The following is a 23526-nucleotide window of genomic DNA, read 5'->3' as shown; positions in this document are numbered from 1 at the left end:
TGTTTAATTTTTAAGGATATGCTATGAAAGTCGTACAGTATTAGAGATTCGTTTTACACAAATATCTTACAAAGTTGTTTAATTAAAACATGACAGGAAACTGCAACTTGAATATTGCCATTTGACATTTTGTTCTAATGAGATTGGCCTTTTTCTCTTTAAAAAAAAATGTTTTTATGTAATACAGGAAATCTTTATGGTCCTTTTTGTTCACTTTCAGGTTGAGAACTGCCGCGGTGGGTACTTGACGCATTTACTTATCCATTCGTTCATAACTGAACAAAGTTGCATAGATATAAGCAAAGGCATATGGAAATGACTAAATTATTATAAGGACCTTTGTTTATTAAACTGGAGTCTACCCTGTCTGGTCAAAAACGTTTCTAAGGACTTCCCTTCTAAGAATCAGGCAATATGTGTATACGGTGTGGTGCAAGAAGAAAATAAATCAAAAAGATAAACAAAAATTATTGCATAATCTAAGTGTTCTCACCTCAAAATCGACAGAAATAACCATCAGAATGTTCCCTTGATTGCTATTTGTAAAGTTGCATGTTCATGATATTGAACTGCATATAGGAAAAATAGCGTTAGCATTTTTCCACAGTTTTTCACTATTTAAGCAGTCAAAAAGAAGTTATGTCACAGATGCTTCAAGATGAGTTTAGATAACTTGTATGTAGTTTTCTAGATGTAGTGAATATGTTTTAGGCAAAAAGAACTTAATTGAGAATAAAATGGTGTGCCACACATTGCCTGATCCCTACACAAAATGTTACATAAAGTACCAACAATATAAGCTCCTCATGTTGGATTGTACCTGATGATTCAGACACCTAAAGAAGAAGACAGTTTGTAAATATGGTGACTAGTAACACAAATACAAGAAAAAAATTATTCTCTCAAAAGTACATGTAGCCCAATTTAAAATGAGTCAACTTATGCTACAATATAAGTAAATGCAAGAGGGTCATTATTAAATAATAAAAAAAAACATGATATATGAATTTATTATCCAGAAACAAAACTAAACCAAGAAAACATACCAAACACAGTCAATCATACAAGATAGTTAATAGAATTCTGAACATAAAAAACAGAGAATAAATCTATGTATGATTTTAGTTACTTTATGTTCTTTGTTGTGTATGTCTGTTTTCAATGTCTGGTATTTGTCCCTGGATTACATTCTTTTGATTACCACTATAACCTTGGTTCCCTTGATTACTCTTACATAAATATTAAGACGAAACGAAAATTTCAGGAAATGCATGTGAAGCATAGAGATGCAAAAACATCTTTTTTTAACTCAGATTATTGAAATTGCCTGTATTGTTTCTATTGTTATTTAAATTTGTTTATGAGACGGATGGCAATAAAAACATACATAAATACAAAGTGTTAATTTAGTGCACCTGGCCAATGTCCACAGTTTTTAATGGAGTCCGATTTGCTCATTTGCTTTTGTTACTTTGTATGATTTTAGTTACTTCATGTTTTTGTTGAGCATGTGTGTTTTCCATGTCGCGGGTGTTGAAGAGATATTGTCAGAGATGAAAAGAAAACAGGCGATACGGAATGAAAAGTCATAACGTTTTTCGTATTGTTTTGTCATGAGTGTTTCCTATCCATCAATCTCTAAAAGTAGTCAAGATATAAAGCTAACTTCATAGTGTATTTAGCGCCCTTTATCTCAAGTTTTTCGGGAATATGCCATAGAAAGAATCCCCGAATGTAGCATTGTTTAAAAACAAAACGTTAGCTTTTTATCCGAAACAGAGATAGAAGTATCTGAATCATGTTTCTTCTTTTGGATAAGATAGGCTATTAAGTCAGCCTCATAAGCACAATTTGTTTCCACTGGAATGCTGAATGTATACTGAAAGATTAATCAATAGGAGTAGGATTCTAGCAGAAAAACGCATCAACATACTAAACACTAAAATCCAGCAGTTGAATACATTTTCCTCGTTATTCTTGGAAGATGTTTTGAAATCGTTTTTTTTTTTTTCGAATTATAAAGAATCTCTTGGTATACTAGTGCTCCATCTTTTTAGAGTAAGAACGATGCATATTGCCTTCGAGTCAGGATTTTAACTGAGTGTTTGGAATAGTGATATAAAGAGTTGAAAAATCATAGGCCTTGATGCTAATATATTTCGATAATAATTTAGTATTGATGGTTTCCATAAGATTTCTCAGGATCCACGTTGAATTGACACCATTATACGAGTGTGGTGGTAACACTGTATAACTTCTCTGACAACTGCATAGAAGTAAATAGTTTCGAAAGAGGTTTAGAAGAACAACAAGAAGATTTTGCTATAAATCGTTGTTTGTATGTTTCTTCCGATACACATTGCCAGTTTTCGACAGTACCATAAGAACTCTGATTTGTTGGTGGTATCAAAGGATATCGTACGTCCAATTCTTTCAGAAATCGGTCAAAGTGAGGCCAAACAATTATGCATTGGTTATCATTTCTTCAAAAAGAATTTGGGGTTGCTGGTCCTTTCGTTCGTTTTTTCTCGATTGATTTTTATTAATACATATTAAACAGTTATCATCTTAGAAGTCTTCTCTCTCAGTAGCCATTAATTGTAGTTCTTGTTGTTGTTGATGTTGTTGGTTTTTCCCTCACACGCTGTCTGCAAAGGATGCTGTAGAGTCAGTATTATGTACTAAATATGGCCGTAAGAATATATAAGTGTAATTCATCTGGTTAAAAGAAACGTTTTTACATCGTTTAAATGCACCTCAATTTGGCAAATTTAGTAAGGTAACGACGTTTATCTAATTAACACACATGACGAAATTGTAAGGATATTTTGGGGGTACCCTTGTTTTCCTCTTATGTAATTGTATTATTCATGCACTCTCTGATCGTAAATTAACTCCATACCGATAAGTTCTTTGGGAAATTAAACGCTTTTGAGAGAATGGTCTAGCCGGTTAAGGCTACATTTCTCAATAACTGTGTTTATGTACATGAATGCAGTTTTTACTTACACCCAATAGAACTGCTAAATGGTCACTTTCGTCAATTTATTTTTTTTTAATTTTCGTATTCACATAAATTTGTGAACTAATGGGTTTTCATCCTCTGTTACATTCTTCATGATTAAATTGTGCAATATGTATTTGTACTCTTACACGAATAGTTCATGCATTTTTTTTTTTTTTTTACTAGTTTCCGATGTTAGGTTTTACCTAATTAAACCTAGTCAATCCCGGACTTAGCTGAGGCCGCTTATCATACCGGTGTTCTATGTTTGTAATCCAAGGTTAAGGTGGAGTCCAGGCTGATCATTGATATATGTTTCTTTGTACGTGTTATTTTGGTTATTTTATGTTCTTTGTTGTATGTATCTCTTTTCTCTGTTTTTTTTTTTTTTAATTTTTATTTATTTTTTTTCTTTATATATGTATTTTGTTCTTTTGATTACCGCTCGAATCTAAATTACCCTTGACTACTTTTGCTATGCATGCAGCATTGGCCACTTATTCTATTCGATTTTGAAAACTATTTCGTTTTTCGATTTCCGTTAGGAATGCCTTTTCTTACTTCTAAATTTACTTGTCTTCTAAAGATGTAAAGTAATACATAAAGCATACCTTGAATTTAAGGAAGTATAACAAAACTATCATTCATTTTTTTTTATAGAATAAAAACATCCATATTCTATCATAAATTTTCACACTATTTGAAGTTCACAATAATAATAACTTTCTACAAGCATAATGCAAATTGATTGTTTTAACCCAAAGAAAATCCTTTAAAACGCAAAATGTAGCTTTAGTTCAAGATTTAAACGATACCTAAAAGTTCAATATACAGCAATGAAAACTACAATACCACAAGTAAAACCCTTTGTCACATGTCTATTGTTTATGCATATTAGTGAGTTAGGTTTCATACTTACTGTGTTTCTCGCTTACGTGCTTAAACATCATTTTTTCGTTTGTTTTAACTTTCTAGTGAATAGTGATATCCTCTTTTATAGAAATGCATCGTATATCAGTGACATCTGATACAATTTGATATATAGGTATAACATGCGAAATATGCGATATTGTTGGATATTTCAAAATGTATAATTCGATATATAAAACCACTACTGCATAGTCTAAATTGTTCAATATCATAATTTTATAACTCTGTCTACATTCTGTCTAAACGTGCGCATAATTTTAGAGGTGTTTCAACAATTACTTAATATCTAAGAATAAAACTCTGTTTACTCTTCTATTAACAAAATAACCTCTGATAAGAAATGTCTTCTTGCTGCTGTAATACCCTCACTGTTCCTACTACATAAATTAACCAGTATTTTTTCATGGAGAATAATCGTTTAAATCACTAATACCTTCATTAGTTTCCCCATGGCTTATTTCTTCTCCTTCAATGTCATTAAGTTTAACTTTTGTACTTTTTCTTTTCTTTTTTCTTTTTTTATGTTTCCCTTCCTCTGTTTCTTCATAAACATTGTAGTTTCCAAGGTCAGTATTTACATTGTTCGGATCTTTGTCCATTGTTTCTATTTGATCATCATTGTCGACATCATCATGACGCTCTTTCTTCTTTTGTTTCTTCTTCTTCTTCTTCTTCTTCTTCTTCTTCTTCTTCTCCTGTTCCTGATCATCTTCCTCTTCTTTATTTTCTGCAGAGATATCGTTAATGTCTTTTTTTCGTTTTTTCTTTTTCTTCTTCTGTTTCTGATTCGCTCCTCCTTCTTCGTTTTCATCGAAGAAATCATTATTGATATTTTTGCGTTTTTTCGTTTTCTTCTTTTTATCAGTATTGGCTGTTTCATTAACACTTTCGTCTCTTATCTCCCCAATTACATTCTTTTTCTTTTTTTTGCTTGATTCTGTTTGTTTTTCATTTTCATTCTCAGCAGTGGTAGAATAAATTGGTGGTAGTGGTGAATGTACAGACTTCGTCGTTGTGGTATTTTCGTCTTGATTAAAGAGAGCATTATTCATCAAAGAAATTAATCTACCGTTGTCATGCTTAAAGTGTAATTGGTCGTTGTTAGTTGTTGTTCCAACCTGGTTTCTGCTCACTAGATGTATTTGACGTGTAGGAGGTACGTTCGGCAAATTGTTGCCACTGCTAATAGGAGCATTCTGTTCTGGGTTATCTGGCTACAAAATATTTTGGTATTTAAAATCCTGCATAAGCTATACCGTCATAGTTGTGTATTGCTTTATTTATTCATATTAATGGTAAGAAATGTGAAAATCTATAGAAACTTAAATAAGAAAGCGTTTTAAAATTCAACATTCACATGTTCGATGTATTTACAATACTACAAAAAGATTACAATATGTATTATTGTAATTGCATAATAATCGTTTGGTTTTACCTGTCAAATCAATGGCTAATTAATTGGTACAGTGCTAAAATTGTTTTTCTTGTATATCACACCCTTTCTTCTCCAAATATGTCAACCGATAAATCAGATAAGGTTTGTTATTTATCTGCACAATCATTTGTGAAGACTGGACAGGCTGGAATTAGTGAAAAGCTGTATTTAATCGTACAATAACACTTCGCAATTTTAAATTCTAACCTGATCGTTCTGTCTCTTTCTTCTGCATCTTTTCCAGTAAACTATGAAGCCGATAATAATAATAGCAGCAATCAACACAATAAGAGTTCCAAGAATGATAGGTACTAAAATGGAAAGCAAATTCAAAACAAACAAAAATAACTGAAACATGTATCAAAGGTCTATATTGTTTATATGTCATTCTTTATTATATAAATATTTGTATCAAATAATACTCTTTATCGAAAAAGTAAAAAATCAGCTAGAACATTTAGTCTACCATAACACTTTTTACATGCTCTGTTTTACCGTTTCTATAGCATGTTTTTTTATAATTAATAAATCTTGTACTTGTTTATGTATTTATCAATATGTTAGATCATTATAGATACTTGTTATCAATCTACTATTTTGATTTGCATGGTTCGAAAAATGTAATTTTGACATGTATAGATCAGTTTAACCTTATCAGTTATTCATATTTAAGACATACAATAATTTGTCGACTTTAAAGTTGACGGACTTTTAACCGTAGAACTGTTAGTAGAGTTTGCCATCTCCTCTGTGGATGTTAATATAGCTGCTTTTGTTGTGGAATCATCTGTTGTCATTTCATACGTTGTTGTCTTTGATTCTGTTGTTGTATCTTCCATTGTTGTTGTTTCTTCACATATCTTTCTCCTTTTTGGTGATTTACAGTCAATTGTCAAATTTCCGTTTGCAGTTGCTGTAAAAACAAAACATTTATATATAATGATATAATATAACACTTCTCAAGCTTCGTGAAAACCTTAAAACCCATTCAGAATGCTCTTCAAAAGAAATACAAATCCCAAGGAAATTAAAACTTTTTTATTTATTACTAGAATTTAAGATTGTATTTAAAGAGAGAATACTTTGAAACTCAATGACCAGATATCTTTATTGTTACAATAACGATGTAGTCAATCGATTTAAATCAATACTTAACGCTATAAAAATATTGATGCATTGTATGTGTGCGTTTCCTTAAAAACCTTACTTCAACACTGTAAACTTATATTTCCCATACTCAGTTAAAATCCCGACTTAAAAACATTATACATCGTTGTTTTTCCAAAAAAGATGGTACACCTAGATACAAATATGTAGTTTTTTGGTAGAGATTCCTCATACTTTGTAAGAAATAATTCCAAATCATCTTCCAAATATACAGAGGAAGATGTTTACAAAATGCTGGAACTTTTAATCGACAACATATTTGTCCAGTGTGGTGGACGTGTTTTTAAACAAACGATCGGCATTCCAGTGGGAACACATTGTGCTCCTTTACTAGCTGACATATTCCTTCACTCTTATGAGGCTGCCTTTATAGCTGATCTGATCAGAAAGAAAGAATATCGTTTGGCTAGATCCTTCAATATCAGTTTCCGCTATATAGATGACGTATTATCTTTAAACAATCCTAATTTCGGAGATTTGATACATCGAATCTACCCAAAAGAGCTTGCGATAAAGGATAATACAGACACTGTGAAGTCAGCCTCATATCTTGACCTACACTTAGAAATCGATGGTAAAGGAACACTATTGACCAAACTTTACGACAAACGTGATCACTTTCCTTTCATATGTGGCAACATCCCTTCAGCACCTGCGTATGGAGTGTTCATATCACAACTCATACGTTATGCCAAAGCTTGTCAAAACTACGCAGACTTTTTTGTATCGCGCTAGAACTCTAACAAATAGACTTCTGGAACAGGGTTATGTTGCTACAAGATTGAAGTCATCACTTCAAAAGTTTTATGGTCGTCATCATGAACTCGTTATTGTGTATCCATCTGCACCATGAAAACTGATTTATTCAACGGGTCATAGTTTTCCGTTCCTTATTTGTCTACCCCGGAGCAACTCGGCGGATGTTTCTAGATTAGCAGAGGACGCTTACCCTACCGGTGCACCTGGTCCATGCTCCCAGCTTTTAGTGGAGTCCGAGTTGCTCATTTGCTTTTGTTACTTTGTATGTATGATTTTAGTTACTTTATGTTCTTTGTTGTGTATGTCTGTTTTCCATGTCGGGTCTTTGTCCCTGGATTACATACTTTTGATTACCGCTATGGCCTTGGTTCCCTTGATTACTCTTTCATATTTACTACAGCATCCTGTGTGTGTGTGATATTTCACCTATTAAGTGTAACAATTGTAGAAAATAAATGTTCCATATTAATCTTCAGCACTTCTATTATTCTGATGCAATATAAAAAAATAACACTAATATATATGTATCAGACCGTTTTCCCATTAAACCAAGAATCAATATTTTTAGACAATTTGAATCCTTTACGACCTTTATTAGGCAAGGACAAAATTTTCCTTAACACAAACTCTTTATACAATCATATCCAGCACAGTTTATTCAGCAATGAATCTATTCCTATCGGAACATACTAATCACGAAAAAACGCACATTCAAAAATGCTCATCAAGGTTATCCCTACAAAACATTTTGACAGCGCCAAACATACACATATAAACTTACATTCAAAAGCAAGCCATAAATGTCCATCGCCGACATCATTTTCCAACGAGAGTATGATGTAGTTAGAAACACTATTATATAACGTTTTAATCGTAAAATTGTTGTTGTCGGAGCAGTCAAATTGTTTAGACAGACCATCTTCGGTTATGTTTAAATGCTTTTCTGGAATACATGTCATATTTGCATCGTTAGTAGCAAATCTGAAGTCAACACTTATAACACTAATAGTATCATCACAGTCGGTTTCGATAGAGCATTGATGATCTGTAGATGTGAGAGGCTGGTAAGTCGTGTCACCGCTCCATAGGTAGAGTGTAGAACCTTGACCATCATTCGTTTTTGGATCACCGTTTATTGACACTATTTTACTCACTGTAAAAGATAAGTAAAGAATATACATTTATTTGAAGGGTAATCAGAAATCAGAAAAACGCAATCCAAGGACAAAGACTAAACAGGAAAAACAGACATACAAAACATAAAAGATGAAATGACTAAAACAAAACTCGGAATCCACTAAAAACTGGATGGTTGACCTGGTGCACCGGAAGAGTCCTCTGTTGTTCGAAAAACATCCACCAAATTGCTTATAAAAAGTCAAGCCCAGAGCAGCGGAAAGAGAAAAAGGAAAAATATCACTTCAATCTCATAACCGCGATACAAAAAATCTGCGTAGTTACAGCAAGGTCTGCATGAAGTATGAAAAAATCAATACGCAGGTGCTGAATAGATGAAACAGATGACAGGAAAGTTTACAATACGGAATGAAGTCATCGCGTTTGTCGTACATATTGGTCGATAGTTTTCCTTTTTAAAATTACAACTATTTCTAAAAATGTATCAAGTCTTTCCATCAATACAGATGTACACTCTATCCATATCAGTCGTTTCTACGGGATAACTCGAATGACTGTAATGGGTATGGTAGATAGTTAATTAGAAATAAATTAGAATAATTTATTTGATATTTTTTTCATTTTTTTTGCTATCTAGCCGATAAATTTCTCCTAGATGAAAAAACACATATTTATCTATTGTTTTTTACTATGTTAACCACTTCCCTGTTCATGTATTGTATATGAATAAAATATTCGCATACTTCTCTTGTTGTATACTATTTACAATGTCTGAATAGACGACAAACATTTGATTGATTGATTGATTGATCAACTTACTCATTGATTGTAGTTTGACGTCCTTATGGATATGTATTGCTGTTTGATGGCCAACAGAAGCAAAAGTCCACAAGTAAACGTGACACCAAACTAGGGCACTTCATTCGGACTTTGAACTAACATCGGTTCGTGTCTATATCTATTGTAACCCCCGTGCATTGGAAAGAAGCCATGACTACACATTTTAGAGTATTTGGTATGTCTAAGCCGAAGATCAAATCACCATTTCCAATTCAATGTGAACATGCCTCCACGAGACTACCGAGGCTTTGCTTAAATCATTTTTGTATAACAGTTTAAAAAAGGTGTTACTCAGAACAATCCGCCAGAAAAAAATGTACTAAATAAGGTTATGTGATTTCCTTCCTTTGCGATGTTTGATAATACACTTATCAGATGAAAACAAGTTGATATGGCGTCAAACAACTCAATTCAATGGTCGTCTTGACTTTTGGTTGGTCTCTGAATTCTTGCTTGGTTGTGTAGATAAGGTTTCGATCCAACCCTCAATCAAAAGTGTTCACAGTAAAACTCTCTTTGCAATCGATAATAATGAATTTAACTCTAAAGGTCTTAGTTTCAGACCTTCTAACATACAACGTTTATTTAGACAATTATTACTGACTGCAACTATAAGTATTAACATGTTCTTGATATAAAATTTGAAAGGGACGCATTAAATGTGAAATCAGAGGTGCGATAATTATGTTCTCAAAACAAAAGAGCAAAACTGGCGAACATGAACAGAAATTGTACAAAAATTAGACTTTCTTTGACTAACATTTTATAGATGTAATGTCGTAAATTTGGTCCAAGAACAAATTTTAATGTCAAAGATGAGATAGAGGACATAGTGGACAGACAAACAAGGGTCAATTTTACGATCTCATGCTGAACATAATGACAGTTAAAAAACATAGCAAATACTTTCTTATACATGAAAAGCGCAATTATAAAAATGAATGTATTACTTAGCTCTGTACTAGGGACAAAAATGTTACCACTCAAAACGAAATTTTAGCAGAATAAGTATACTTCTGTTCTAACTTGAAACAATTTAAATATGTAGAGTATGTGTTCTGTGAGACTGATTTCTTTAATAACGAGTGTACACCTAGGTATTAGAAAATGTCTAAATGTCAAGAAAACGTACCGAAGACTTTCAAAAATGATAAGAGTCCAGATACAGATGGTCAGCCGAGCTTTACAAATTTGTTTGGATCAGTATTAGTAAATTTATCATAGATAGCTTTTAGCATTCCTTTACAGTGGGACAACTTTTTATTGATCAGAGACGTGGTATCTTGGTACTAATACCAAAAAGGAACAAGGATCGCATCCTTTTAGGAAACTGGCATCCTCTCGCTTTTAAATGTACTCGGAAAAATAATTGTTGGGAGTATGAAACCCCATCTTTCAATATTATCATCTCTGAACAAACGGGCTAAATTTCCAATAAATATATTGGTGAGAATTTGAGACTAACTGCTGACGTTATATGGTATGAAAAGCGTGAAAATTACCAAGGTCTCATTTTTCCAGTAGACTTTGACAAGGCTTTTGACACTATTGACTGACATTTTATACAAATCCCTGTCTGCCTTTCAAGTTTGAAAACATTAGTAAAGCTACTATACACTGATATTCCTATCTTTGTTGTAAACAACGGTTTCAGTTCAGATATCTTTAATATTGAAAGAGATGTACGGCAAGGATGTCCTCTTTCATTTGATTTTGTTAATTTTGGCGATCAACATTACGGAAAATAAAGACAAATCGGGAATACATGTTGAAGATGTAAAGATTAAGACATTACAATTAGTCGATGACATAGATGTTTTTAAGGATGTAGAGTCAGCTAAAATTTGTCTTAAAGCATTAAATGATTTCAGGATAAAAAGACAGAGGCTATATGTATCGGTAGGAAAAAAAACACATAATACAGATGGTTATTTACCAATTAAATGGTAAATGTATACTGTAAAAACCTTGACAATTGTATTGATAAAATGGGAAATATATTACAAATGTAGCTAAGAAGACAAACATCGGCACAATAAGGGTTTTCGATTTATAAATGATATACTAGTAGACAGTGATACTTGAGAATTCCTTTCACATACATCTCTTAATGTACAATATCAAGTAAACGCCCCCGTTTTAGATCTGTTATGGGAGTTTTTCCGCATCCTTGGAAACTTTTAGAAGATTATGTAAAGGCAGAAAGCAGTTCAGATATGTTGCCTATAATAAGTGTGACAAATGTAATAAATTTGAAACTATTGATCACAAATATATCGAATGTGTAAAATCAAAACATATTTCGGACACTAGCGAAAAGGGTAGACAAACAATTTTTGGCCATACATGGGAGCTATCATTAGATAAAGTTATATTTGGTATCATTACGCAAAATAACATTAAAATTATTAATCTATGTATTATATTAGCAAAATACTCATTGAATGTCTTTGAATAATCCCAAATCGAGACATTTCTTCCGTCCATTTTAAGTTTTCTGTGGGAAAACTTATACAGTTTTGTACTTATAGGATATGTGTACCTTTCAAAAGATACATTGAACCATTTCAGTCAGAAATTTGGTTTATTAATGAGTAATATATCCCCAGAGTGATTGCTATTATCTAAACGTGGTAATGAATTATCATAATAATATTTGCGCAGTTTTACATGTAGTACATGTATCTATATTGACAAAATGTAATGACATCATATTATTACTAAACATTATATAATAGCATGATTACATTTATGTGATCTGAATAGTATTTTCTCATTATAATGCACTGTAGAATACCAACAAAAAATATAATTTAAAAAACACAGTTTGATGTCTTACCATCAATACAGAGAAACTCTATATCCATATAACTCGTCTGTAGAGGATAACTCGAATGATTGCAATGGGAATGGTAGCTGGTATCCATTCTAGCAGCGGCTCGTGGACTACACTGGTACTTTCCTATGCAGTCTCTGTGGAACGCATAAGGATCTGTTGCCACCGGTTGGTAAGGTCCGTAACAATCGTTGTTTTCTCTCTGACAACATTCCTCCGCTATTGCGTTCGTCCAGTAAGGAGTACAGTTGTGTATGTTAGGTATAGATACCTTTGCACCAGCGTTAACGTTTGTCACAAAAGCTCTCTCAGTTGGCAGGGAACAATTGCCTTTAACAATTCCATTGAAGCAGTTGCCCTCTGTACCGATTGGTTCACTTAATCGTTGAAAATATCCTATGACAAAATAGCCATTTTAATAATGAAGAATGCATTCGGTACGCAACAAAGTGCAGATATCAATCTTACTAGGAAAAGGTGGAAAGAAGCATTGCTAAACCATGATTCACAATTCATTTATAATTTATTGATTTCCCCTTCGATTAGTTTTAACCACTAGTTAATGGTCTCTGTTTTTTAATTCATAATTCTTTTATCGACAACATATTTGTTCAATGTAGCGGACGCGTTTTCAACAAACGGTCGGTATTCCAATGGGAACAAATTGTGCTCCTTTACTTGTGACCTATTCTTTCACTCATGCAGCTTACTTTATAGCGTGTCTGATTCAATGAAAAAAACATCGTTTAGCAAGATCTCAGTTTCCGCTGTAACAATCATAGGGAATTTTATACATTACATCTGCCCAAAGAACTTGGGATATAGCCTCATATCTTGACCTACACTTGATCGATGGTTCAGGAAAATTATCGACAAACGCGAAGACTTTTCAATCCGTATGGTCAACTTTCCTTTCATATGTGGCAACATTCCTTCAGCAATGTATGGAGTTTTCATATCACAACTCATACCTCATGCAAGATCTGGCCATAACTATGTACCCGGCTAGACTTTATACAATAAATCTTCTGCAACAGGGTTATGTTGCTACAGGATTAAAGTCATCAGTAGAGAAGTTTTATGGTCGTCATCATAAACTCGTGGATTGTAACGATGTATCATAAGAGATTTGTTCACCGTGTCATAGTTTTCTTTTTTCTCTTCCGTCTACATCGGACTTGACTTTTTATGAGCAACTCGGTGGTTGTTTAAGTCAAATTCTTAAGAAGTAAAAGTGTTTAGCATGATAAGATCTGTCTGTGGTCAAATTTTCATATTAATTTGTTCAGCCATGTTGGAGTTATTGCCCTTTTTCCACGTTTTTTTTTTTTTTTTTCAAAAATCTTCTCCTCTGACACTATTTTACCAATTGACACAAAACTTGGTATGAGTGTTCCTTGGAGTATTCTGCATAGAACTGATATGGATATTTGTTATGTTATCCGTCGAAAAGCATGGCTGCTGTTACTAAAAATAGAATATAGAGGTCAGACAGTAGTTTTTCGCATATATCTCCAAAATCGCTAGGTTTAGCAAAATTCTTTCAAAAGCTCAAATGACCTTATTTTTGGCACTACAAAAGTCTTCAGTCAAAGTTGTCAGATGCCTCCTTATTAGAGTTATTGCCCTTGACATGGGAAAATGACAGTTTTTTTTTACAGTTTTCAGCCAATGAAAACTATGATAGATTTAAACTTCCATTTGCTGTTTTGATCCTATGATAAGTCCTACCAAAGTTTTCTTGAGTCAAAATTGTTGGACAACTTCTTGTTTGATTTATTGCCCTTGAAAGGCAAAATTCAACCAGGTGAGCGATTCAGGCTCCTGGGAGCCTCTTGTTATAAATGATAATCGATGACAACTAGAAATATATATAATCACCCCATAGGTTATTTAAGCATTCAGATGGGGAAAAATAGGTGCACAATGGCATCATGCATTCAACAATTTGAAAATGTAACATCAATTTCCATTCAGCGGTATCAGAGGGGTTGTCGATTAAGGAAGTGCTCCCTTGGTCGCTAATGACTAAATCGATAGTTTAAAACAGGAAACACTAAAAGTCACACAGATGGAAAAACAAAATAGGAGATCCACAATGGCATCATGTATTAAAAAATCTGTAAAAGTTTCATCAAATTCCATTTAGCGGTTTCTGGGAAGTTACGGATTAGAAACAAATATATTTCCAAATTCATTTACTTTACCTTATTTCATAAATTGGATTTTTTTTATTATATCTCTTCTTATTCATTGATTTCAGAAAGCATTTAATGGGTCTTCATTGGTGTTGCGACATTCTGTCTAATCAATTTTAGTAGGAAGACAATATTTAGGTCCTTTTTTTAAAAAAACAACTTTACTATTTCTTGGTCTTCAACGATATTTAGATATCCGATAATAATCCTAGTCAATAATGAAATCTTGAACTGGCTTTTTCGTTAAGGTAATTTAAAGGTACAATCATGTCAAATTTCAAGAAATTCTGTCCAGTTCTTTCCGAGAAGAAGATATTCGAAAAACTGTTACAGACGACGGACGACGACGAGTGATGGTAATAGCTCACACGTCCTCAACAAGTCTGCCTAAAATGTAGCAACATGACCACCATATGCTTTGAATCACTAATATTTGCAGGTCATGCTCATCTTCTTTTGAATTTTATTTATGATCTGAAATAGTATAATATTCACGCAGAACATAAGTCTCAAGCAAAGCAGTAAGAAATCTAAAATATCTTATTAATAATATAGGTGCACAGTCGAGCTGTTAGATTAAGTTAAACGTAATATTTAAATGTCATTCTTACATGTCAAACATAAAAACCAATGAAGTTTGACTATATGATTGTATAGATAGGCAATATTGAAATACCATAGTGTATTGTAATAGTTCTGTATTATTAGTTTTTCACGTTATTTATCTTTTTATAGTACAATACACAGTGTAAATTTAGTTTTCTTGACATAAAATATTATCAAGTATATATACTGGATAGAATAGTGATATATGCGATATGTGGAAAAATGAGTCCCATATTTTGATTATAAATTAGAGTAAAACATTATTGTTTTTTTTATATTTATACATAATGTAGTTATTCGGGACTGAACCTATTTAGTTAAGTGGCTGTCTTTGTTAGAGTCATGCAAAATCTAAAAAATGTAATACACCCAAAAAACGGCTACAAGTTTTTGTGTTTGTAATTAAGTTGTTTTATGGGTCTATACTATGAAATGAGTAATTATTCATTCAAATCTGCTTGCTCGTAGAAGAAAAGAAACAAAGAAACATTAAAAAAAAAACCAATATACTCTATTGTATTTGAGTGTCATTTACAGAGTTATTTCCCTTAATTTTGAAATCTACAGCGAATTCTATACATTTTAATCTCCTTAGAACACATCTTTTTTTCATCAAGGAAGTCATTATATCTTCTAATCAGTCATACAAAATACTTTTGAGTAGTAGTCTTTTTTTTTTAATCTGACAGCAGGTGATCATGCATGTCAAAAACCCACCAATGTCACCTTTATTTCTTGATCAGAAACAGTTACAGATCACATAACCAGTCTTAGGTTTTTTCATTCAGTTGTTGCGGTTTGGAGGAAAAAAATGCAAAAAATTGTACATGTAATTGGCACTTTCAAAGAGTTATCGTTCCTGATTAGATTTGATTTGGTTGATTTAAATGGAAGATGAATATATGATTTTCTCAAAAATACATATTAAAATACAGAATGAATTATTGTTATGTAAAAATATAGCATATGTAGACTGAAAAAGCATCGTTTATTTGATGGGTTTTTCTACACCATGAATCACTTTACCATTTGCAGTGTCTGAACTTTATATATACTGGAACTTTAAAAAGATGTATAGTACAAAAGGCAAAGTGAACAATTTACACTAACTTTAAATTGTACAGTTCTTAATTATTTTTAACCTTCTAATTATAAAATAGCTTTTATTTAAAAGCATGTTCGGACTTAAAAGATTCGCTTCTACTATTGAATGTCATCAATGTCATTACACACATATAAAGTATGGCCGTAACAGATATTGATCCAATAAACTAAAAACAACTACTTCCTACTACATTTAAGTAGCTGTCTTTGTAAGAATCATGCAAAATCTGAAAAATGTGATACACCCCAAAAAAGGCTACATATTTTTATTTTTGTAATTAAGTTGTTTAATGTGTGTATACTATGAAATGAGTAATTATTCATTCAAATCTGCTTGCTCTTAGGAGATAATCAACATTGAAAATCCAGTAGATTCTATTGTATTTGAGCGTCATTTACAGAGTTATCTCCTTTAATTTTGAAATCTACAGTGCATTCTATACAATTTTTATCTCCTAAGAGCACGAGTTGTATGAAAAACCACGTTATTTTCTATTTACTATGTTATTTCAAACAAAATATCAATAATAAAAATATGTAGGTTTTTTACCCATGAATCACATTTTGCATGATTCTTAGCTGGAGTGCTACTTAAGTAAGTTAAACACAGAATTGAAAATACATCTTTGATGCTTTATGGTATACCATTTGCCTACTATGAAGAATGCAGCTAGAATAACAAGTATTGAAATGTATTGTCTTTATCCTGACACAGGAAATTAATTAAGACATAGTATAGACGCATTCAAATTCTAAACTATAAATCATAACAAGTTACTCATTTGTTTTAAACATTTTGATTAAAAGAAATTAAATTTGAACTTTAAAACTTTTCAAAAGAGTGATGAAATATTCTACAAATATAGAAATGTGCATTATTAACAATACCTTTTGTAACAAATATCAGCAAGACAAATAGTAAATGTGTCCGTATTGTGAAAATCATAGTTAACCTTCGTGACACCCCTCTCACCTGGAGGAAGTAGAAATTCCACGAAGAGTATAATTCTTCCAATAAATATTCTTTCTTTAGCATTATTGATTCCCTTTAAATATATTCAGTGCCTTTGTTGGACCGTTTATTTGTAATACTTTACAGAAACTTGCATATACACTTTATTCTTATACGCAGTATTGGCATAATGCATATGTTGTGATTCATTTAAATTCTGCATTGCATATCGACAATAAAAGACTGATATGCTTACACATTGGTTTATTTGTTGTATTTAGTATAATCCTTTAGTCTGTTGGCATGCTTACCGATGAGAAGCAAGTAAAACTAAGGTATTCAAAACGGTGCATATATAAGGTGTACATATTTTGATTTATGTACCGTATTATAAGTATGTTTGAATAGTAGAGTATATATAGTAGGCTATTTTTATGATACAATTGACTTTAGTCCAATGATCTCCAATCTGGATATTCATCTAACAATCTTTACGGGACATGACAGATATAATGATTACTATTGCTTGATCGACCTTTTGTGTTTGCTGTTAACTGCTGAGAGACAAAATGTCAGTTATCCTGAAATTAAATGGTTAAAAGATATGAGACGTTTCTGGTGAATTGTTTTTTTTATTTTGAACTTTAAAAAGTAGAGAAAAAGATGATCATGAGGCTGACTTTATATCTAACGTGATCCAAAGGAAGTCACATCATTTAGCAAGATCTTTTGATCTCATTTTCGGGGATATTTCATTCTTTGTATCTATCCCAAACGAACTTGTGATAAAGGATATGACAGACGCTGTAGTCAGCCTCATATCTTGACCTACACAAGACAAATTCTGACTATACTATACGAGATTCCGTATTGTCAACTTTTATCTGTGGCAAAACCTCTTTAGCACCTGCGTATTGAGTTTTTAAATCACAACTTAAACGATGCAAGAGCTTGCCATAACTATACAGACTTTTAGATTTCGTAAAATTAGGATTCTGGAAATGGGTTATGTTGCTACAAGATTGAAGATCTTAGTTTTCTTGGCATGTTCATGCAGACATATTATCAAGTATATATACTTGATAGAATAATGATACATGTATATGCGATATGTTGAATTATCAGTCCTAACATTTGTTTATAAATTCGAAAAGTTATTGTTTTTAAGTAATATTTCTGTAGTTATTAGGGAAGGAACGTATTTGTTAGGAATTGATTGTTTGAATTTTGAACGGAGATGGACAATGTGTGCATATTCAAAGCATTTAAATCATATCTAACCAGATCATAAGTACATATTAAACATCTGCTTGCACTTCTTTTCATCATTTTTACGTTTAATGACTTTCAGAGTTGTATTGGCTACAATTCAGTTAGTCACTAATAAGAGCCTGTATCCTAATCATTTTGTTGGATTAGACTGTGATGGCTAATGTTATGTACATAAATCAATTGGCTACTAGCGTTGTCGTCACATGGACACCCAGATAGCACGAACCTTTTTCGAAGTATTTTATTAAGAGTTTATTTGTAGTTTGCTAAAACAGAACCGTTTAATACATTTTGATTTTTTTCAAAATGTCTTGGTAACATTTCTGAAACATTTTACAGTTTAAGTTTGAAAATGGTTTTCAGAACTGTTCATTGAAATGTTTTTGAAATGTTTAGATAACATGTCACTGTAATGTTTTTGGATCTATTTTTTAAACATTATTTGGATATGTTAAAAACATGTTTCCTATATGTTACGAAAAAATATTTTCTGATAATGTTTTCATTGCATTCCTTTGAAACAGGTTAAAACATTTCCAGATGTGATTTAATATGGTCTTCTGAAATGTTCAATAAATAGTTGTAGAAATGTAAGAAAAACATTTTAATACATTATTTTTTATGAACGTTTTAAAACGAATTTAGAAAATGTTTCTAAACTATTTTAAGTTACATATTTAAAAAACAATTTTCTCATAAATATCAAATATAGAATAAAATAAATAATCCATAAAATAAAAATTATGATAATCTAGCACTATGAGACAACAGAGGCTATATATATAATTACATCATGACATATGCATTATATACATGCATTATACATGTACATGTAATACTAGTCTTCTTAATTTGTCCTTGTCTTTTAATTAAGTATCATCGATGATATATAGATGATGGCATCTCAATGGAAATAATAAGATAATAGTATAAATGGTGTGCCACATGCTGCTATTGGAACAGGTAAGAGCAAATCAGTGTGCATATTATCCTACACACGTGTGAAGACGATTTACAGAACTGGATCTGTCCAACAAGATGTAAGTACAATTCTTATGATAGATAACTGTCTCAATGAATTAATTGATATGTTTATATTGCCGAAATTTGTACAAATAGGTGTATTTTGAGCGTCACAAAGAACGTTCTATATCCTGGTGTCATCAGTTTTTGATAGCATATCAATGTTGTTTACCTGTTTGCTGAACAATAAATAGCTACAATTTTAAAGTCATTATAAGAACAGACCTTTGTATTTATTTCTCAGAAGATTGGGGAGATTGCATGTTTACAGTGCGAGCAAAACACATTTTAGTTAGATGACTTATCAATGACTTTATGGGTACTACGTCATCAGTTCTCGATAGGGATATGACTTTCTGTATGGAGGGCATGAGAGTCATAATTGGAAAGTGAAAATAAAGAAATAATTAAATATATTTTTATCGATATTTCATATTTTCAGGATCCATTAATTACTTCCAGTGAATGTTATCATTAATTAATTTTGATATGGCTTAAAACTTTAAATAACATCTCGTATTTTTTTAATTTGCTGTAATATAGTGTTCCAAGCATAGAAGCAATGATATACAAGATTATTCTTATTACAATTCGCCCAAAAATAATAGGCTTTTCATATTATTGCTTTTCTATATCTCTTAAAACATTTATAACGTCATGATGTTTTTAACGTTTTCTGGTAAGAAATATTAAGATACAACCTGTACTGCGCACCATACATTTTTTTACTGACATAGCCATGCCTATATCCTGACTGCGCATGACCGCTGAATATATGACCTACCACTTTCAATAAAATTTGTTTACATTCAAAATGTGTGTTGGGACAAGTGGGCGCTTAAAATATGAGCTTTTTGGGGGTTTAAGAGAAGGGTAAAATAAAGGGGTACTAAATTTTATTGGTATTATACATACCTTTATACGCAATAGAATCAAGGAAATGTTCAGTAGGTTAATTATTTGTGAATAGACCACATATGCAATTTTGCGTTTTATGTAATATTGGCTATGCGCATCGCTATCGAGAATTCATGACTATCAAGAACAGATGAATGAACGATATAGATAGTAATGTAAATGATGTGATACATGCTACTATTGAAATATGTTAGAGCAAATCTGTATCAGTGCGTATATTATCTTACAAAAGAACGTGCTAGATATTAATCCGGTCACTAGTTTTGCCTATATTTACATGCATGTATGTGTCAAATAGAACAACTATCTTCTGAACGAATAGAGACGTTTCTTGTCAACAGTTTACAATTATTTTGAAGTGTGTATTTCAAAACATTTTTGCATTATAGATGTATGTTTAAACCATTTGTCATCGTCATGATAGTTGTATGAATACTGTGATTATATTTATGAGTACTTAGGCTGATATCATGTCCTGCATGTATGGAAAGCCAAATTGACATTTACACTACATATATTGTCCGATACTTACAATGAACGATTTCATTTAAATCACTTATCAGAATGTATTGGGGTCGATTGATCTTTGATCCCTTTAAAATTAATGCAAAATAGGAGAAAACGTTTTTCAATTTGATAAATACGATATTCAAAAACTACATTGATTTATCTTTCTATTGATATATGATACAGCCGTATACCCTCTTTAACATAAACATTTGCACTAACTTTAAATTGTGTACTTTTAAACCTTCAAATTATGATACAGCTTGTATTGTTCGGATTTTAAAGATTTGCTTTTCTATTGAATGACATCAATGCCATTACACATACAGATAAAGTATTACTTTAAGAGTTACTAATCCAATAAACAAAAAAAAAACTACTTTGCTTTTGTAAATATCTTCATCAGTCTATTTCAAGGTTAATTGATTACATGGTTGTTTTTTTTTCATTCTCTTTCCAGGTAACTATTTTCACAAACTTGGCATAACAGAAAGAATAATCAATGATCTATGAGATGTATTTAATCAATGTCAGGAATCATTTGGAATATTTTTTGAGGAGGAGAAATAATAAACGCTTGGAGCGATCAAAATGAGTGACTGAAAAGTCAATTTTGTACAAATGGTTGAAAAACGATGTTAAAACAAAAAGGTTTTTTTCACTTTATGAATTATATTTTTTTCAAAATCTATGAACCCTGATAAAAACAAATACCAATGAAAATGTTTTGTTTAATATTGAAATTAAAAGAAATAAAATTCTAACTTAAAAAGTTTTCACATATTCTACAAATATAGAAATGTGCATTATCAACAATACCTTTGGTGACAGCTAACAGCAAGATATATAGTGAATGTGTCCTTCTTGTTAAAACCATAGTTCACCTTCCTGACACCACTCTTACTAGAAGGAAGTATAAATTCCGCGAAGAATATAATTCTTCCAATACGATTTTCTTTCTTTAGTATTATTGATTCCCTTTAAATATATTCATTGCTTTTAATAGTTATATTTTTTTATAAACTTGCATACACACTTTATTGTCATAGTGCACTTAATGTCATTTACATTTAGCTTTAAATATCGACATAAACAGACTTCGTACACATTGGTATATGTATTCATTGTATTTATTTGTGTCCTTGAGTCTATCGGTATGTTTGATTATAGATGGGAAGCAATTAAAACTACGGTATTTAAACGGTGCATGTATAAAATATACATATTTTGATTTATTTATCGCAGTAGTTTTTTTTTAGTTGGATAATCTTATGGTATAATTGACCAAAGTCCAATGATCTTCAATCCTGATATTCGTTTAACAATCTTCGCGGGTTTTGACAAGTATACTGCTTATTACTGCGTTACCGACCAAGTCATTGTTTGCTATCATCTGCTGAAAGATAAAATGTCAGTAATCTTAAAATCAAATGATTACGTTTGTGGTATATTAGTTTACATATTCATTTTGAACTAAAAAAAAGTACGAAGAAAATGATTTGTAACAAATGATAACGGATTACATCCAATTTTAGCATTATTGAACATAGTCCAACATACGCAAAGAGCTCGCCTTGTGAAGAAAGAAAAAAAACTTCACAAAACTAAACACTGGGATTATCTCTTCAAATGTATCTTTGAAAAATAGAAGTTTATTGTTAAAAATACTGATCGAAATTTCAATTTAAATTGTTCAATGAGGGAGCTTCATACGAATGATTACCTCTATATCATGGATCATTATTTTAATCTATTCGCATGTGTTATGTTTGTTTTGCTGTGATTATTATCTTATATAAACTATGATAGAATGATTTTTTTTAAAAATTTCAAAATCTTTGCGCAAATAAACATAGGCTATTTTTGTGCCAAGTTTGGTTGAAATCCGTTCAGCCGTTTCTGAGGAATTCTGCAAACAAGATGGGCATTTCACGAAATATTAATAATAACAAGTTTTAAAAGTTGTGTTTGCAAGCAAGTCATATGAGTCCCCCTCGCGCTCTCCAAATGGTCCCAGAAACAAAAACATTTAATTTCCATATAATCTTAAGCTTAAATACCAAGTTTCATAAAAGATTTATGATTGGGCACCTTACTTTGAATTTTTGCCATTTTAAAATGGAAACCATCTTGGATATTTCAAAATATGTGTTAAACCACGTTTAGATAGTTCTCTATATATAATATCATATTTATAAAGATATCTCAAGTCATTATATCTGAATAAAGGAAAAAACAACTGAGAAATCACAGTCAACGTCATGATGTTTCTTTTTTTCCCTTGTAATTAATCTCCCCTTTTTTGTATCATTTGCAACCATATTTAGCTCTTGCTCATTTTTTTCATGGATAAACGCTGTTGCGTTTGTGCCTTTAGCCCTTTTGGTGCTTTCTTCGTTGCTAGTCTTTGTTTTTCTTCTTTTTTTTTATAGTAGAATTTTCCCTCTGAATGGTTTCCCGATGAAAAGTGGACTTTGGCATTCGTTAGAATATATAGATCAACTTTTTCCCTCAATGGGCTTGAAAATATATTTATATAAATATGTATAAAGCTACTGAATTCAAATCACTTTCAAAATTTCACGATTAGTGCTCAAGATCAAGACTATGTGTAGGATTTTAAAGTCTTTAATTACAGAGGGAATATTTATGATAAAAGATGAAATGGAGACACTAGCATGAAATTCCAGATTGTTTGAGATTCATTCAAGAGAGAATAAATCTTAATATTGTACTTATATAATATACAAGTTAAAAGAATAAATGCCTGCACATTAAGGCATAAAAAACATAAAAAGACAAAACAAGAAACAAAGACGATCTACATACACATTCGAT

The 23526-nt window shown here is 31.5% G+C and overlaps 1 protein-coding gene across 6 annotated transcripts; it reads right to left on the bottom strand.

The window, feature by feature from the left end:
- Window positions 1-992: 992 nt before the first annotated feature.
- LOC148615209 (uncharacterized) lies at window positions 993-21734 on the bottom strand. Of its 6 annotated transcripts, XM_088589899.1 has the most exons (8): window positions 21508-21644; window positions 20714-20774; window positions 16905-17549; window positions 12112-12504; window positions 8077-8448; window positions 6049-6282; window positions 5577-5680; window positions 993-5148 (listed from the first exon to the last, which is right to left on the bottom strand). In XM_088589899.1, exons 3-8 carry the CDS (start codon window positions 17050-17052, stop codon window positions 4336-4338), a joined length of 2064 nt encoding a protein of 687 aa, XP_088446025.1. In that variant the 5' UTR covers window positions 17053-17549; window positions 20714-20774; window positions 21508-21644; the 3' UTR covers window positions 993-4335. The 6 variants fall into 6 exon arrangements, with proteins under 6 accessions (XP_088446025.1, XP_088446028.1, XP_088446027.1 ...); XM_088589902.1 differs by lacking the exon at window positions 12112-12504; XM_088589901.1 differs by lacking the exons at window positions 16905-17549; window positions 20714-20774 and having other exon boundaries at window positions 21508-21734.
- Between the last annotated feature and the right edge of the window lie 1792 nt (window positions 21735-23526).

The sequence above is a fragment of the Perna viridis genome, chromosome 6, assembly GCF_037379345.1.
Source record: "Perna viridis isolate PV_CMFRI_1.1 ecotype Kerala chromosome 6, ASM3737934v1, whole genome shotgun sequence".
Taxonomy (NCBI): domain Eukaryota; kingdom Metazoa; phylum Mollusca; class Bivalvia; order Mytilida; family Mytilidae; genus Perna; species Perna viridis.
This window is presented reverse-complemented; position numbering and strand designations above follow the sequence as displayed.